The following is a 16,843-nucleotide window of genomic DNA, read 5'->3' as shown; positions in this document are numbered from 1 at the left end:
GCACATTACATTGGGATCTGGGATGGTGGTGCCAATCTCTGCAATTCCTTCAGTAATATGGTGTTGCTACTTTGTCAGAGGGACAGTTCTAGGGCCTTAGATTTAGTATTTTATACTGCTATGGCCCTTACTCCATGGGTCAAGGAGCTGATGTGGAATTTCTGCCAGTGCCAAATATGTCAGTTCCGACTCTACATTCTGGAACTAGAAGTGTAACTGCAGGATTGATTCTTAACTCTTGGGCCCACTGATACGATTTGAGCCCAGAGTTCATGTATCACCTGGCTTCTGTGAAGCTCCAGAATAACCACTGAACTACATAGGTATTTTCAGTCATCAGGGATTAGCAGAGCTGACAGAAGTGTGGGGTCCAAGATCAAAGAGCAAATGATAGGCACACAACCTGCTGAATGTTTAATATGTGCTTTAATATATTTAATTCCCAAAAGATAGTTTAGTTCAGTCCCTCAGTCATGTCCGGCTCTTTGCCACCTCATGGACTGCTCTATGCCAGGGTTCCCTGTCCATCACCAAGTCCCGGAGCTTATTTGAAACTCATGTCCATTGAGTTGGTGATGCCATCCAACCATCTCATCCTCCGTCGTCCCCTTCTCCTCCTGCCTTCAATCATTCCAGTCTTTTCAGATGAGTCAGTTCTTTGCATCAGGTGGCCAAAGTATTGGGAGTTTCAGCTTCAGCATCAGTCCTTCCAATGAATATTCAGGACTGATTTCCTCTAGGATGGACTGGTTACTATTTTCCAAATAACTTTTTTCTTTAGATGAGATTCACATAGCATAAAATTAACCATTAATTCAGTGGCATTTAGTACATTCCCCATGTTTTGCAAATATAAGTTCTATCTAGTTCCAAAATATTTTATCACCCAGTAATATCATGCTGCATATCTTAAGCAGTTTCTCCCCATTCTCTTCTCCCCCTAGCCTCTGGCACCACCAGTTGGCTTTTTGTCGTAGGATTTCATATAAATGTAATCATATGTGACCTTTTGTGTCTAGCTTCTTTTACTTAGGTTAATATTTTTGAGGTTCATCCATGTTGTAGCATGTATAAGTACTTTATTTCCCCCCTCCCTTTTTTTAGGACAGAGTTATATTCTGTTTTATATGCATATTACGATTTGTTTATCCTTCATCCTTTGATGACATTTGGCTTATTTAAAATCATGAATGTTCTGTGGGAATAACTAAAGTTTAGGAAACACTTGCTGCTGCTGCTGCTGCTGCTAAGTCACTTCAGTCGAGTCCAACTCTGTGCGACCCCATAGACGGCAGCCCACCAGGCTCCCCCATCCCTGGGATTCTCCAGGCAAGAACACTGGAGTGGGTTGCCATTTCCTTCTCCAATGCATGAAAGTGAAAGTCAAAGTAAAGTTGCTCAGTCGTGTCCAACTCTTTGCGACCTCATGGACTGCAGCCTACCAGGCTCCTCCGTCCATGAGATTTTCCAGGCAAGAGTACTTGGTAATGGAAAAACACTGATCTAAACACCTAAGTTTCTGTTTGTACCTCAGCTGGTCATTGTCCATCTGTGATCTTTAAAAGGATTGTTCTTGGAGGTTCAGTGTCTTCATCTGTAAAGCAAGGATGGCAGTATGAATTTTTGATAGCTTTTCAGTGCTTTCTCCAAATATTAGTGTTTCATTATTCCCCTTCTCAAAAATCTCATTGCTTTCTGAATGAAGACTGACCTCAGTTTGGCATTCTAGGCCTTAAACAGTATTAGCTCTGGTTTAATTTTTCAACCTTATAGCCTTTTTCTTAGTCTCAGTGTTCCAGCCCAAACAGGCCAATTACTATTACAAAAAACATGTCAAGTTTTCGTCTTTCTATTCCTAACTTCCCTAGCATTTTATATCTCTATCTAGTGGAACTTCCTCTTATTCCTGTTTGTGAGGGAGGTATTGCTCACAATTTAGATATTTCTCTCTTAGGTAATAAAAGAAAAAAGCACTGTTGTTGGACAAGAAAGGAGGTAGAAGAGAAAGCATGAAACTACTTTTTTCTCTCTTGTGTGTACAGCATGTGGTACAGTTCTTAGCAACGTAAATAGATGCTTTTAGATTGACTAAAATACAAGATTTCTCCTATATGTGAACCCAAGAGATCTTGGTTTTTTTTTTTTTTTCGTTTAAATGTGGAACCAGTTTCTTCAACTGAAGTTAAGTGACAGAGGAAAGAGATAGTGTATGAGTAGCCAGTTACTCCCAAATTAATGTTTAATTTATATATTATTTAGTTGCATACAAGTTTCTTTGTTACTGTGTCACTTTTATGTTGTGACTCGGCAGTTAATATTTATACCTGAAGTATTTCAAGTTAGTTTTAGTATCATTCTAGTTGTTTTACCAAATACCTCTCATTTTGAGCATTGTATCAATATGAGTGAAGTATGAGTTACTGGATATGTAGTCAGGGTCTTTGAGTGATCTTAAACCAGTAATATTTTTATTCTTAAGATGTAAATTTGTCAACTTTCACATGATTTCAAACTGTATATACAGAAAGAATTTGTAAAGAGCAACATAAAAGCAAGTGTGAAATCAGCTATGAATTCTTTTAAGTTTTTAAGTGATTTATTTTTTAAAGTATAAAACTTTCACATGAACAAAAAAAAAAGCATTTTTGAATTCTTGATGGAATGTGAAAGCTTTCAAATCAAGTCAAATACAAATGTGACTGTCTTAAGACTGTTTTTCCTGATGATCTCTTAAATTGGTTCTCTTTTCTTTTGTCCCCATTAGGGAGAAGAGTCAAATGAATCTGCAGAATCTAGCACTAACTGGGAAAAGCAGGAAAGTATTGTGTTGAAATTGCAAAAGGAATTTCCCAATTTTGATAAAGAGGTGAGTACTCATATATAGGTATTTAATCAGTGTGTGCTGTTTGTACTACAAAATAGTCTTTGAGGTCAACTGCATGAAAAGCTTAGAGTGATTTTGCATTTTTCTAATTATATGTAATTTAACTCTTATTTATCAATATTATAAAACATATTTGTATAACTTGTTTACCTTGGTTATTTGCCTTATTTGATACTATAATATCAACATTATAATGATAACATTGTGTAAGCATAACAAATATAACTGTAGTAATAGTTGTCAACTCATATATAAAATGCAAAGTCATCTATAATCCCAAGTAACTTCTTTTAGTTTTCTTCATATTCTCAACCTTTGATTTTTCGTAAAGAATTTTAAAGTGTAATAATCCACTTTAGTGCCTTGATATTCCATAATCTTTGGTTTATTTGCTAGGTAGTAAAAATACTTTCAGAGTCAGTAAAGACCCATGCCAAGCATGCCATTACTAAAAGAGCCTCTGTTTTATCATATTGTACTTGGAAACACATTATTTGTTTCACATTGGGAATACATTTATACTTGCATTGATTTATTCAGGTATACGCACATCTGCTAAATTCTGATGAACTAAAGGCAAAGTCTTGTTGCTATACTGGTTCTTTACATATGTTCAAATTACATTTTGAAGTTATCAGTTTATGAAAAAGCTTAACTGCAAGTTGAAGTTTAACTGAGCAAACATTTTTTGATGTTCTGGTGTTCAGAGTACTCCATAGCAAGAGTAGAAATACAAAAACTGTCAAGCTACCTTCCCTTTGAAGAAAAACTGTTGTATATTTATGGAAGTAAAACTGTATATACAGAAAGAATTTGTAAAGAGCAACATAAAAGCAAGTGTGAAATCATCAGCTATGAATTCTTCTAAGTTTTTAAGTGATTTATTTTTTAAAGTATAAAACTTTTCTTTTCAACAAGTCATTAATTCTAGATTTTTAATAAAAAGATCAATGACTTATTTCTAGGAATTAAGGGAAGTACTCAAGGAACATGAATGGATGTACACAGAGGCTTTAGAATCTTTAAAAGTATTTGCAGAAGACCAAGGTAATTATCTGTTCTATATTATTATAGAAAATTCCTACTTCCCAATATATTATATTGTAGTATGTAAGAAAATAGTAAACCTATTAGTTAATAACCAGAGAATGGGCTTGCAAGAGATATTAGAAACCAGTTCCCTGTATTCCTTGTAATCATTGTAAGATAGATGTCCTCACCTACACTACATGAATATCTAAAGCATCAGTATCAGAAACCTACAAGGCAAGTGTCGCTGGCATGGAAGAAAGTCACTGATCCCATAGTGGAATGTTTTTAACTTTAGGAACTTAAGGGTAGAGAAATAGTGGGGAGAAGTTGAACCACACATGTTTAGTAACATTCTTAAGTAGGAATCAAGTAGACTTGCTCTTCTTAATTACAAAGCCAGTTTTTTAAAATCCCAACACAATGGCTGTAGGTTTTATTAATGAATTATTTTAGGTAATGCTGTACAACAAGTGCTCTTGATGGCACAGAGAATGGTATTGTGTGGAGAAAAGAAAGCCACCAATATCATCAGTTCTGAGTCTGAAATAAGATTCAGAAGAGAAGGATTACGAATGTGAAGAAATTCAATTTATTTTTCTTATTTTTTAATACATGTACAAAAATGAATGTATGAAAATTTGCAAGTCTCAAAGCTCTTTGAATAAGTAAAGCATTCTGCATAATAAAACAATGATTATAGATTGTTCATATTGCTTACTAGTATGTAAAATAAATGTACCTTCAATCACAGACATCTTAGAAATCCATGGAATATAATACATTAATCAGTGATAAAGTAGTGGTGCTTTTTAATAATATATGTAAATGACTTTTAGTAAAGATGAACCTAGAATAGTGGAGATGGGTGATGGGAAAATTAATTATAAAATGGATAGTTTTAATTTAGGATGAGCATTGTTTTTCTAATACCCATCAGTTTTGGCCTGGGGATGGGGCTGCTAAATACCGTCATGGGTGTCTTATGTATACGCAGCTGCCATTTACATTCTCAGGATCTTTGATAGAAAATGAGGATTTATATTTAATTCATTTTAAGAAAGAAGTTATCACCTGTTTTTGAAACTAATATTTATATTCATTGTATAATTTCATATTCTGCTTCATTATTTCTCTTTAAGGCAAATCAAGATTTAACAATAAATTGTAATTGAATTCTGTATTGAAAAACACGAATACTGTTTTAAATATTTTTCTTATATGAAATCTTAAAGTCTTATATCTTTATATTTAATTTATATCTTTCTAATATAGTTATTTTTGTCTTTCTTTGTACTCAGATATGCAATATGCTTCACCGAGTGAGTTTCCAAATGGAAAAGAGGTTTCTTCAAGAAGTCAAAATTGTCCTAAAAATGCAGCTAAAACAAAACTGAAACAGAAATGTTCCATGAAACCACAAAATGGTTTTAACAAGAAACGTAAAAAAAATGTATTTAATCCTAAAAGAGTTATTGAAGACTCTGAATACGATTCAGGTTCTGATGTGGGTAGTTCGCTAGACGAGGACTATAGTAGTGGTGAAGAAGTGATGGAGGATGGCTATAAAGGTAAAATCCTTCACTTCCTTCAAGATGCTTCAATCGCTGAACTTACTTTGATTCCTCAGTGTTCTCAGAAAAAGGCTCAGAAGATAACAGAACTCCGGCCCTTTAATAGTTGGGAAGCTCTGGTAAGGCTACATTTTTTCCCCCCGTGTTTGAGTGTGTGTGTTTTCACTGTACCGTTCATAGTCAAGGTGTCTTCAGCCTAGGGAAGCATAGATGGGTGGCCTTATCCTGTGTAGAGGCAAACATTACTTATCATTCTAAGCCAATAGTATTTCAAATAGTGTCATATGACCTAATTTTGAATGAATTAGGGGGTGATTTTCCTGGAAAACCCCAAGCTGATTGGCTGGGTATACTGTCACTCATTTTTTTGCATAGAAACTTGGTTCATTTCACTGCAGAAGAAGAAATTAGAGCTTACCATTAAGGAAGGAGTTGTTTGCTAGCCTGTTCTGATCTGTTACTGCTGAGACACCATGCAGAAAGCAAGAATGTGGCAGAAATTTTACAACAACTACTTGAAGAGCAATAGCAACATCCAGGGGAGCTCCATGATTCAAAATGCCAGCCTAAGTGTTTTATGCTTCACCACAAAAGAAGCAGTTGTTTATTTTCTTTTTCTTTTAAAAGTGACAGCTCAATCTCTAACATGCTTTTCTTGGTTAAACAACGCGGCCATTTTATGGAGTGTAGCAGGCTGCAGCGTTTTTAAGTGGAAAGATAGAAAAGTGTGTGGAAGCCTAGAATTCAAGCGTTAGGTGAAGGGAAGGCATAAGCATTGGTAAGTACACTTTGCATGATCATTCTCTGGAATTTTATTTACTGTAAACAAGTTATATCTAAAATACCTGTATTTTGAGTTTTATAAATGTCAACAGTCAGCAAATCTTATTCATACAGAAAAAAGAACTCTTGTCTTTTAAATTTTCCTTTATCTTTTATGAAAATATCGGCTTTTCGAGCATGAATTCTAAACAAGCCCTGCTGTGAAAGCAATATAGATGATTTTTTTATAGCTTTAGAATATGAAGTAACTCTTGGTGCTTTATAAAGTTTTCAGTTTTATTCTCTAACTTAGGGAGTAAAGTTGCTTTGTGATTAATTTTGTACTTGGTCAAATCTGTGTGAATCTAAGTTCCCTTGACGAGTATCTTGAAGTGGCAGTGAGGAAAGGTCCCTGAACAGTGGCTGTAAATAGCATTTTTTAAAAAATTAAAATATTTGAAAAATAAAGAAACAACATTACTAGTATTCTGTGGCTTTGAAAATAAATAAATAAAGACATTCATTTTGCCTAAAGCTTTTGCTTTTACGGAGAACATCTGTCAAAGCAGGCCCTTTCAAAACTTGTTTGGCTTTGCCTAAGTGATTTATTTGGTAAAGTATTTGCTGAAGGGCTTTCTTGTTCTTCTTTTCTTCCTTTTCTTCTTTCTTTTAATCTTGAATGGTCTCCTGTGTTGTTGCAGAGCTGGGTTGCTCAGGCTTGTTGGGATTCTGATTTATTTAATAAGGAATGCAGTTATCTGCGCCAGTGTGTTTAGTCACTGTAACCACTTGCCCACATATCTTACAGTAAAAGGAAATTATACCAGAGTGATATGTCCCAGATGCTTTGAAAAATATTCAGCAACTTAGCATGCAGAAAGCGTATTTCCCCTACTAATTAATTGGCATAGTTTAAATTAGTCTTGACATGAATTTAGAGATTATCTACTTAAACCTCCTAAAGCATCTTGCCCTCTTTCTTAAAGTTGAATACAGAGACTGTTTTCACTAGCCATTCATATTAATGTTGATTATTTTATATAGCAGTCAAAAAGCAAACTTGGCCACTTGAGTTTAGCATATACAGTGCTTTAGTAAAAAAAAAAAAAAAAGTAAATGTAACTTTTGGGAAAAGTTAGCAAATGTAAAAGTTAGTAAATGTTAGTAAAATTTAGTAAATGTAACTTTTGGGAAATGAACAGTTAAAATTAGCAAGTCATTGTGTATGAGCTTTATGTTTTAATTTGTTTAGGACTTTAAACTTCTCCTTTCAGTTACTTTAGAATTTTGAATGAGACTAGTTTAAAGAGCAATTTAATGTCTTAAAAGTTATTAAAGGAAAGTCAATATTATGTACATTTTGGTAAAAAAAAAAAAAAAAAGCATATGTTATAATTTACTCCTTCCCTATTAATCAAAGAGGCTTGCTAACACACCTGTGAGCTACTTCAAAAAGAAACAAAATAAATAGCATTTACCTTTGTTTTCATAACTATTTTTAGAAATTCCTGTGAGAATTAGTTGAAATTTTAATCATGTCCCTCAGTCATACTTAAGTGAAAATTACAAGGCATTATGTATATTAAGAGCAGTATACAAATGTCTAGTAAACTAGACATTATTGTTGAAGCTTATTTTAGTCTTAAGGATTGGAGAATTTGGCAGAACTTTAATAACTCATTAGCTATTTCATTACAGTGCAAACAGCCAATAAATCAAGTATACACATATATTTTAATTATGATTTTTACCCAGATGACAGTCTCCATAATGTTGATGGGTTAAATGTAATCAGTTGTTTATTTTTTTAATATTGGTCTTTAATTTCTTTTTTTTTTTTTTTATTGAAAAGAATCCGCCACAGGTATACATGTGTTCCCCATCCTGAACCCTCCTCCCTCCTCCCTCCCCATACCATCCCTCTTTAACAAAATAAGTGCATTATGTGAGGGTGTTTATGTTTGCAGCTTTATATCCTTTTTAAAAATAAAAATCTAAAGATTGTCAAATTTTCCTCATAATTTTTCCATTTCTCTTATTTTTCTGCTTAATAGCAGTAAAGTATGTGCTTATGGTGAGAAGCCACATTGTTAAATCATGTAGACTTTGGAAATATAGCCAGCCAAAATGTTATTAGTTTAAAAACATGTACTGTTAATGTGGTAAAATTGGGGTTTTTATTGCCAGATTTCACAATTTGATGGCACCAGTTGATCCACCACTTACTGAATTTTTATTTAGCTTAGTGCAAAGTAAGGTGGAGCTACTATTATGTCTATGATAATCTTATATGTTGCACCTTTATACTTTAATCAGAACAGTAGTGTATACTGGTCAATTGAAGATTCATGAGTAGCTAACTCTATGTAAATAACTCAACCTAAAACACATTTACTTCCATAACATTTAGATCAGTATAAATGCAGTTTTCTTTGATTGTTAACCAAGCAAACAAGGTTTAGTCACGTGGAAACACTAAGCTCCTGTTGTGCTGCTCCCATCCTCTAGTAACTTACACTGCAAGTTTTCTTCTGCTTTGATTTCCTGGTAGTTATTGTAAAATGTCTCTGAATTTGTCACCTGATGCATTGTAATGTGTACGGCTTCCTGATAGGGTGGCTTCAATAAAATGAAGAAGATTGCTGTATTCAGGCTTTGTTTTCACTTTTGTACGTTTGATAAATATTTATTTTGAAATTACATGTGCATTTGAGTACTTTGTAAGCTGCTGTCCCACTTTTTATTTAGGTGGGGAATTAAGTCTGCTTTTAAACTATTTTCCCCTTCCTATAGAAATTCAGTTACTTGTGCTGTAAGAGCGACACATGGTGGCAGGAGACAGGTACTTCAGTTTGTGACTATTTTAAAAACATTGAAGGCCTTAAAGTAATACTTTTTAATCAAAGAGATGGTAATCAGGGCCATGTTGATGTTCTTTTTTCATGAAATTATCCAGTTAGTATCAATTACCTTTTCTTTCCCCCTGAAAGAAATAGCTTTATCATTTTTTAAAAAGAATTTGTTTTGTCTAAAGTTGAAACTACATGCAAGAAGAAAAAAGAAAGTCAAGTTTAGCCAAAATTCTACCAAAGATAGTCGCCACTTAAGATTTATTGAGTATCCATCTGTTTATGTGTATGTTTGTATATTTCACATTATGTAATTAGGGTCATATTTTTATGCTTATCAATAACTTTAGATTTCTTAGTAGATCCTGCTTTTACAGAGTACTTTATATTTCTTAAATCTTGTTTTAGTGAAGCTAAGTAACTTACAGGATTGTTAAATGCTTTTTGTCTTCAGAGCAGTGACATAGCAGTAGTTTTCTTACACCTTTTCTTAAGGGGAGATGCCCATTTCCCCTGCCTCCACACACACTTGATGAAAACATTTTGAAATTAAATGTTGGATTTTTTAATGTTATTATTTATGCATATATTTAGATAAACAGGTTAAATAATTCTATAGCCTTGTTTTCCCTGAAAATCCATATCCATCCGCTTCCTAGCCCATTTTTTGTACTGCAAATAATTGCTTCCACATCTTGTCTGATTCTTATTGCTTTTATATCTCTAGGTAATATAAACATAATGCTTTTCCAAATTTTTCAGTTGCAGGGCTTATTTGTTGACGTGACACAAGACATTATAGTATTGTGGTAGGATTAGCTCTCTTCTCACCGTCTGTCTCACATGCCCATTTCCCAGGCCCAGCAATATGTTAATAACGTGATAATTTTGAAAATCTTTTTTTTAGTATCTACTTTGTTAACTATGCAGATACCTTTCATAACTGAACCTTGTGATATACAATACCGATTGCTTTTTTCCCCTTGCTTAGCATTTTGTTTTCCCTAATTATTAGCTGTCTTGATTTTTCTCTTTTCTTAGTTTTGTATATATACTTGTTACTTCAATTCTAGACTCTTCCCTAGTTGTCTAAATTTGCCCTCAGTTATTAAACACTTCAGATATTTTATCAGTTTCATCTTCTTGAAAAAGTCTTCTGGAGTCTTAAGACCTGCTCTGGTTTGGACTGGTTGTTTATAGGTCAAATGATCAGTTGTGACATTGGGGTCTGATTTCCCTGACATCCTGAGGAAACTTGTTTTTCTCTCTTCGTGTTTCATGCCTCTTTATTTAGTCCCTTGGTTTTATAAATACCTACTAGGAAGTGATTGAATAATAGAGTAGAGATAAATGACCTCGTTTTAAATCCCAGTTCTGACATTTTCTAGCAACTTACATGACTTTAAGCAAGTTCTCTCCCTGTTCCTCTATTTCTTCATCTGTAAATGGGCTGTAATTATGGTACTGACCAGTGGAGCAGTCTAAGGATTGTAAAGTAAGTGCCTGTTCAGTTGTCTGTCTCTTGAAAAACATTTGCTGCTGATACCCACAATATATTATTAGTGAAATGTTAAGAAACCATTGTAGTTTTCTACTCATCTGTCAGTGTCATTTCTAGACATACTGAGTCAAACTTTTTTGGATCAAATCATTTTTCTGTCTTTTTAACCCACTCTGTGCTTTAAAACAGCTTTATGACTGGTGACATTACCGACAGTATATTTAAGACTACTTTTTTTAGCCTCCCTTTGGTAATTTGACAAATTCCTGTCCAGTGAGATATAACAGAAGTATACTGTGATTTTTGAAAGAGTCCTTTAAGGATCTCTTCTTCCTGTTGGTGTGATGTTGGGAACCACATGCTGAGAATATTGAAGCGACAAAGTAGAAGTTTTGGTTTTTGGAACCACTCTACCAGATCTGAACTGCTCCCTAGAGTCATCATTTACATGAGAAAGATGTTTTGTGTTTACTATTACTTATTACTAAAGCTAATATTAGCAAATTTATCAAACGGTAAAACTTTTTTCTCTTTCTGATGAGAAATGAAACTGATGTCTTACATTCATTGACAGTGTATCACTACTTAGTACATTCATTGACAATGTATCACTACTTAGATCTAAATTCTAAACTAACAGCAATAATTTGGATCATCTCTAATGTTGGTTGTCTTGTATGGAAAGAGGAGTAAAGAGTGTGAGAAGCTTAGCGAGTTAAGTTTTGAAACTTTGACTTCAAAAATATCCAAAATGTCAAGTTCACTAAGTCTCAATCAGACTGTTAAACAGCATTGTGAAATGAGTTGCGTTTTGCATACCCCTCATTGCCCCTACAAGAATATCAGACATAAAAATTAGAATAGTGTAGCAAACCTTTGTGTACTCATCGCCAGCTTCATTACCCGCTTGAATCTTGTTTCATCTGTCCTCCCCGCTGCTCCTCCATTCCCCATCTCCCCCCACCTTCCTGTGCCTCTCTCCCTCCCTCCTGCCCCAACCCTTCCTGTAATCTTTGGTGAAGAAACTGGATCATTTGTTCTATAGCTTCCCAGTCTGGGCTTTTCTGGTCATATTTTCTGTGGAATTAGAAGTAACAAAATTAGAATTAGATGTTCCCACCAGTACTATTAAATGGTTGGTGATGTGTTCTTGCATCAGGAAGTGGTAATGTTTGGTTAGTTGTTTGTTTATGTTTATATCTTACTTCTCTAGGTTCTGACATATTAAATTGATCTTTTTTGAGTCAAAACTGTTCTTTACGATTTCTGGCCTTATTACTCTGAAAGGACTTCCTCGATTATATTATACGCGTGAACTTTTGTTTTTTTTTCCTTGTGAGAGTCAGACACGACTTAGCGACTGAACAACAACTTGTAATACCAGTTGTTAACACTTAAAATTGTATGTTGTGTGTCTTTCCCAATGACTGTAAACCACATGAGACAGGGAATATGTCTGTATACCAGGTATGTTTACCAGCCAGGGTAGTGATAAATGAAATTGTTAGTTTATTTAAAAATAAAACGCACAATAAATGGCAGTTATTTGCAGAAAAAAAGGGTTTTTGCTTTTTGACTTTCACAGTTTTATTTTGTTTTATTTGGGGAGTTACTAGTTTTTAGTGAAAAGAGCATAGACTGGAGTCTTTATCCTGCTTTGTAACCTTGGGAATTGAGCCTTGATTTATTCATCCGGAACTGGTGGACTGATCTTGCAGTTGTTGTGGGGACTTAATGAGTCTTACTTAGCAGTCTCTGCCACATACAAAGCACACACTGTATGTTCCTTTTTTTTTTTCTGGCTACTCTTGTTGGTTCTCTCACACATACATATCACAAACACATACCCCATAATAAACATGAGATTGTTTTTTTGGGTTCCATTTAAAAATAAAAATACTGTAATTAAAAGTTCTAGTAGAACCTCCTTAAAATCTTCAAGGCATTGATTCCTACATATCCCATTCTTTATATGTAAATCTTTTCCCTGAAAGTACCAAATGGAAGGTTACATTGTGATTATAAATGTATGTTGTCCTTGTGAAAATATAAAGTAGTGTGCAAATGACTTCGTATTTCACAGTGCTGTTTTTTGGCATGCTGCATCTTTGTTTTGTTATGTTTTTTATTCCTGCAGTACAGTAATAATATGGCTTTGGGACAGATTAAAAATTTCATTTCTTACCAACTAAGATATAAAAAATGTATTAATATAAACTATTATTTATGAAATTTTCTCAGCATATCCTCTACTAAATTTCTATTGCTTGAGCTTTTCTGTGAACTTAGAAATATTGTGATAACAGGGATTATTTAGAGTTGTTAATGAAATTCTTGTTACAACTTGAAAAAATATTCCAAGTAAGATGTCATGAGTCAAAATCGTGTGGTTTTATCTTGATAAGATGGTTTTAGTTTAGTTAGCTTTATTCTCTTCTGAATTTCGTTTGTTTTTGTCCAACAAACAGCTTTCAAATAGCTACTGGGATTTTTTCTAATGGTTTACACTAAAAATATTTTTTTACAGTTTTTCAGGGTATATTATTTTTCAGCTCTGTGGAAAAATTCTAATTCTGTTAAAACTTCTACATTGTGAAGTAGTCAATATCTCCTTTAGAAAAATAAATACGAATATATTTTGAAAGAAATTCTGAGTTTTCACACAAAACCATTTATCCAAGTCTTATATTGAAATTGATATTATTTTTAAGTTTAATCAAACTATCGAATTGGTCACAGTTAACTTTTAATTCAGGCAGTATCTTTCCAAGTATTAGTCTCAGTTTAGGGTAAAGTATCAAGGGACAATATCAATAATTGGAGTTTTTGAAAGCTTGAGGGGTTGTACTTTGATGCTAGATAGGGAAAAGTATGTTTCAGAAAAATCAATCTTATAGTCATATGACTGTATGTCATATTCATAGGAAGTGACAAAAATAAGAGATCTGGTCTGCGGTTATTACATTTGGCATTGTTACCTTTGGTAATAGACATGAATTGAGTTTTAAAGGCAAAAAAATGACTGATAGGAGACATTAACTGTTACGTTAGAGTTTCTCCCATAAGAGAACAGCTACTAGAATCAAAGTAACAAGCTTGGGATTCTGTATTTTGAAGAGAAAGGTGTATTTTATTTCAACATGATGAGTTTAAGATGGCAGTGAGATTTATCAAAGAGAAATATGATAATGAAAATGCCGGTTGTCTTTGCACTTGATTAAGGAAGGTCATTAATAAAAGTTTAAGAAACTTTTTTCCATCACAGAGAAAAAAATTGAGATTGACTCTCTGTTTGACTCTAGATCTGAACTGTTAATTTTTCTTTTCATGCCATAGTTCACAAAGATGTCCAAAACGAATGGCTTATCAGAAGATTTGATATGGCACTGTAAAACACTGATTCAAGAAAGGGATGTAGTTATAAGGCTTATGAACAAATGTGAAGACATTTCAAATAAACTGACAAAACAAGTTACCATGCTCACTGGAAATGGAGGTGGATGGAACACAGAGCAACCCTCCATTCTGAACCAAAGGTAACATTTGTATGCACCTATTTATTGTTTTATCTCAGTTGTGTAAGTTTTTTTTTTTATTTCTGTATTGTGCCTAGGAAACTTAACCATGGAAATGATAGGAAAACTAATGTCAAAAGGGAAAACCAGGGTTTCCTAAAATGGTACATAAGTGGTGTGTGAATTCTTTTCCATTGATCTCCTGTCCCCTTCTCTTCAGTCAGGATATCTTCCTTCATTATCACATTGTAAGTTAGAGGGAAAAAATATGGTCTTACATAACCTATGTTTTCCTTGTGATAACAGATAATTTCTTATACAGTCACGTAACCTGAAAAGGTGGTTTTAGCTACCTCTTTACTTAATTTAGGGCTTCGAAGAGTCAGCTGCTGAATTCTATCAATGTAAGAATTTGTCTTAGTTCAGTTTATTTTTAATCATGAATGACATGATTAAAATATGCTATATATGTCATTAAATGTTTTAAATGCTTTCAGAAGCCCAAATTTTTAAATCTTTTTGAGGTAAAAACACATAAAAAATGAAAGGACACTTCTATTAAATAGATTATGTAAGGAAAAGTGATTTTAAAAAAAATACAACCTGCTGCTGTCAGTAAAATACCTTGTCAGAATTCTTGAAAAAATAAGCACTGAAGTATTTTCACTAAAAAAAATTGTCCAACAACCAGAACATAACTAACACAGCATTTTGTGATTGTGAACATCCCTACTTTGCATGATGTTGGGATATGGTGGGCACACAGTTGTTTTGAACTTCCTTTAAAAGTTTATTTTTAAGTTGTCTGGAAACCTAGAACTGTTCAGAATGCTTCCATTTTAAAAAAGGTATAAAATTGTTTACTGTGATAATACATACAGAGGCAGAAACACAGAAACAATCGAAATTTCTAAGATCAGAGCCTAGTTAGAATTACTTATGGTATACCCATACTCTGCAATGTTATGTAATTTTTTTAATGAATTATTTCTGTTCGGAATATTTATGGTAGGTATATAATAAGATTAACACCAGGGCCTCATAAAAATTAATTACCTTCGTTGGTGATTTTATATACTTCTTCTGATATTTTACTAAGTTAATGATCAAAGCATATTTGCTGATCATTGGTTAATTAAAAATCAAGATAAGAAAAAAAGAATCAGGATATGGTTACTGGCCTTTAATAGTAAGCTACGATCTTTTCTGTGCCCTTCTAGGGTGCTATGGGATGGTGTAGGGAAACGTGATGCAGTTCCCACAAAGAAGCTCTTTTCTCTGTTGCATAGAAAGAACTATGACCATGTCAGCAAATTCATCTCCTAAAAGTGTAGTTGGAGCTGCTCCTTCTTGTTCTACAGCATTGGATATGGGGAGTTCTTCACTCTACAAGGCTTACCCAGTTGAGTCTACTTTATCGTAATTTGGATTTTAAAAAATCAAGTGCTTTATTGCATCACTTAAAAAATTTCTCTATTAAACCCGCATCCACAAAGTCCTATCACTTGTAAATAGTATGATCACGTAATAAAGCTATCCTTTCCATTAGACTGAAGACTTTTTTATGAAATATTGAACAGATGAGAAAAATAGTTTATTTTTTTTTTTAGGTGCTTATTGGATCTAGTCCAAAGTACAGCTTCTGAAAACCTGTACAGATAGTCTAGAGTTTATTTAGATACACTTTTAGGGGGTGAAATTTGTTGTCTTGGCTTTTGTTTTAGCCATTGTAAGTTACACAAGCAACTTGCAGATTTTTAATTGGTATACTGGCCAAGCATAATGGGTGCCTAGTATAGAAACATTTAAAGTACTTTCCTTGCCTTGGGAAAGGATTTATTAGCACCAAAGAAAATATTACGCAATCCTGATGAATACCCTGTTATGCTTTTGCATAACAGAATGAATTCTTTGTAATTAAGTTTATTTTGAAGCAAAATTTTGTTAACTATTTTCCTATTATGAATTTATAAGAATTATAACAGAAAAAGAACCTTTTAGAGATAAAAGAAAATATAGACATAGTGTAACTATGACATATTTTTAACTATGTAACCTGTCAAAGTCCTGGCAAGATAAAAAATTCTCATATGTATCTCAAAACCATTAACATTCATAATCATTATTTTAAAACATCAAGATTAAAATTGCCTTAAGTTAAAATATAATAATACAGTGAGGGAAAAGTTAAAAAAACAAACTTCAGCATTACTCCTATTTTATTCCTATCATAAATGTAGCCATCTCTCAAGCTTTAGCTGTAATCAGCGTTTTATCAGCTTTATACTGTTCTAACTGAAAAGATATCTCACATGTTCAGTGTAAAATAATATTTAATTATGTGTGTCCTGTCTTTTTCTGGGCTAAATCTACTAAGGTTCTTCTGATCTTGTTCATCCTCAACTTGACAGGATGATTCCATATCCTCGTTCCTAAACATTTGCTGTGAAACCATTTGACAGTGACATCAAATGCAAATCTATACTGCAGACGTAATCCAACTAACTCAGAGTCCTATGATATAAATATTTTAGAAGCTTGGATACTGCTATTAGTACAAACTATTATTGTGGTAGTATTTTCAGCATTCATGTTATACTTAAGGGATATAAATTTTTGATCAACTAGCATCCCTAATCTGTTTCATATGAACTACTGCAAAAAGTTTAGCCCTCTACTTCTGCATTTTACACTTAAATTTAGCTCATTGTATATACTCCAGTTTTCTA

General features: G+C 33.4%; 1 protein-coding gene across 4 annotated transcripts in view; it reads left to right on the top strand.

Annotated features, from left to right (window-relative positions):
• The window catches only part of SMARCAD1 (SWI/SNF-related, matrix-associated actin-dependent regulator of chromatin, subfamily a, containing DEAD/H box 1), a 90,692-nt gene that overhangs the window by 55,240 nt on the left and 18,609 nt on the right, over positions 1-16,843 (top strand). For 3 of the 4 annotated variants that reach the window (XM_025290407.3, XM_006076537.4, XM_025290406.3), the window contains exons 7-10: positions 2,765-2,866; positions 3,850-3,931; positions 5,215-5,606; positions 13,936-14,135. In XM_025290407.3, the coding sequence (XP_025146192.1) occupies positions 2,765-2,866; positions 3,850-3,931; positions 5,215-5,606; positions 13,936-14,135 (776 nt within the window). Of the gene's footprint in view, positions 1-2,764; positions 2,867-3,849; positions 3,932-5,214; positions 5,607-5,655; positions 6,266-13,935; positions 14,136-16,843 lie in introns of those variants that run through there. The other variant, XM_025290409.3, reaches the window with a different exon arrangement.

The sequence above is a fragment of the Bubalus bubalis genome, chromosome 7, assembly GCF_019923935.1.
Source record: "Bubalus bubalis isolate 160015118507 breed Murrah chromosome 7, NDDB_SH_1, whole genome shotgun sequence".
NCBI classification, from domain to species: domain Eukaryota; kingdom Metazoa; phylum Chordata; class Mammalia; order Artiodactyla; family Bovidae; genus Bubalus; species Bubalus bubalis.
Note: the sequence above shows the minus strand (reverse complement) of the source record. Positions and strands in the feature narration are given on the sequence as shown.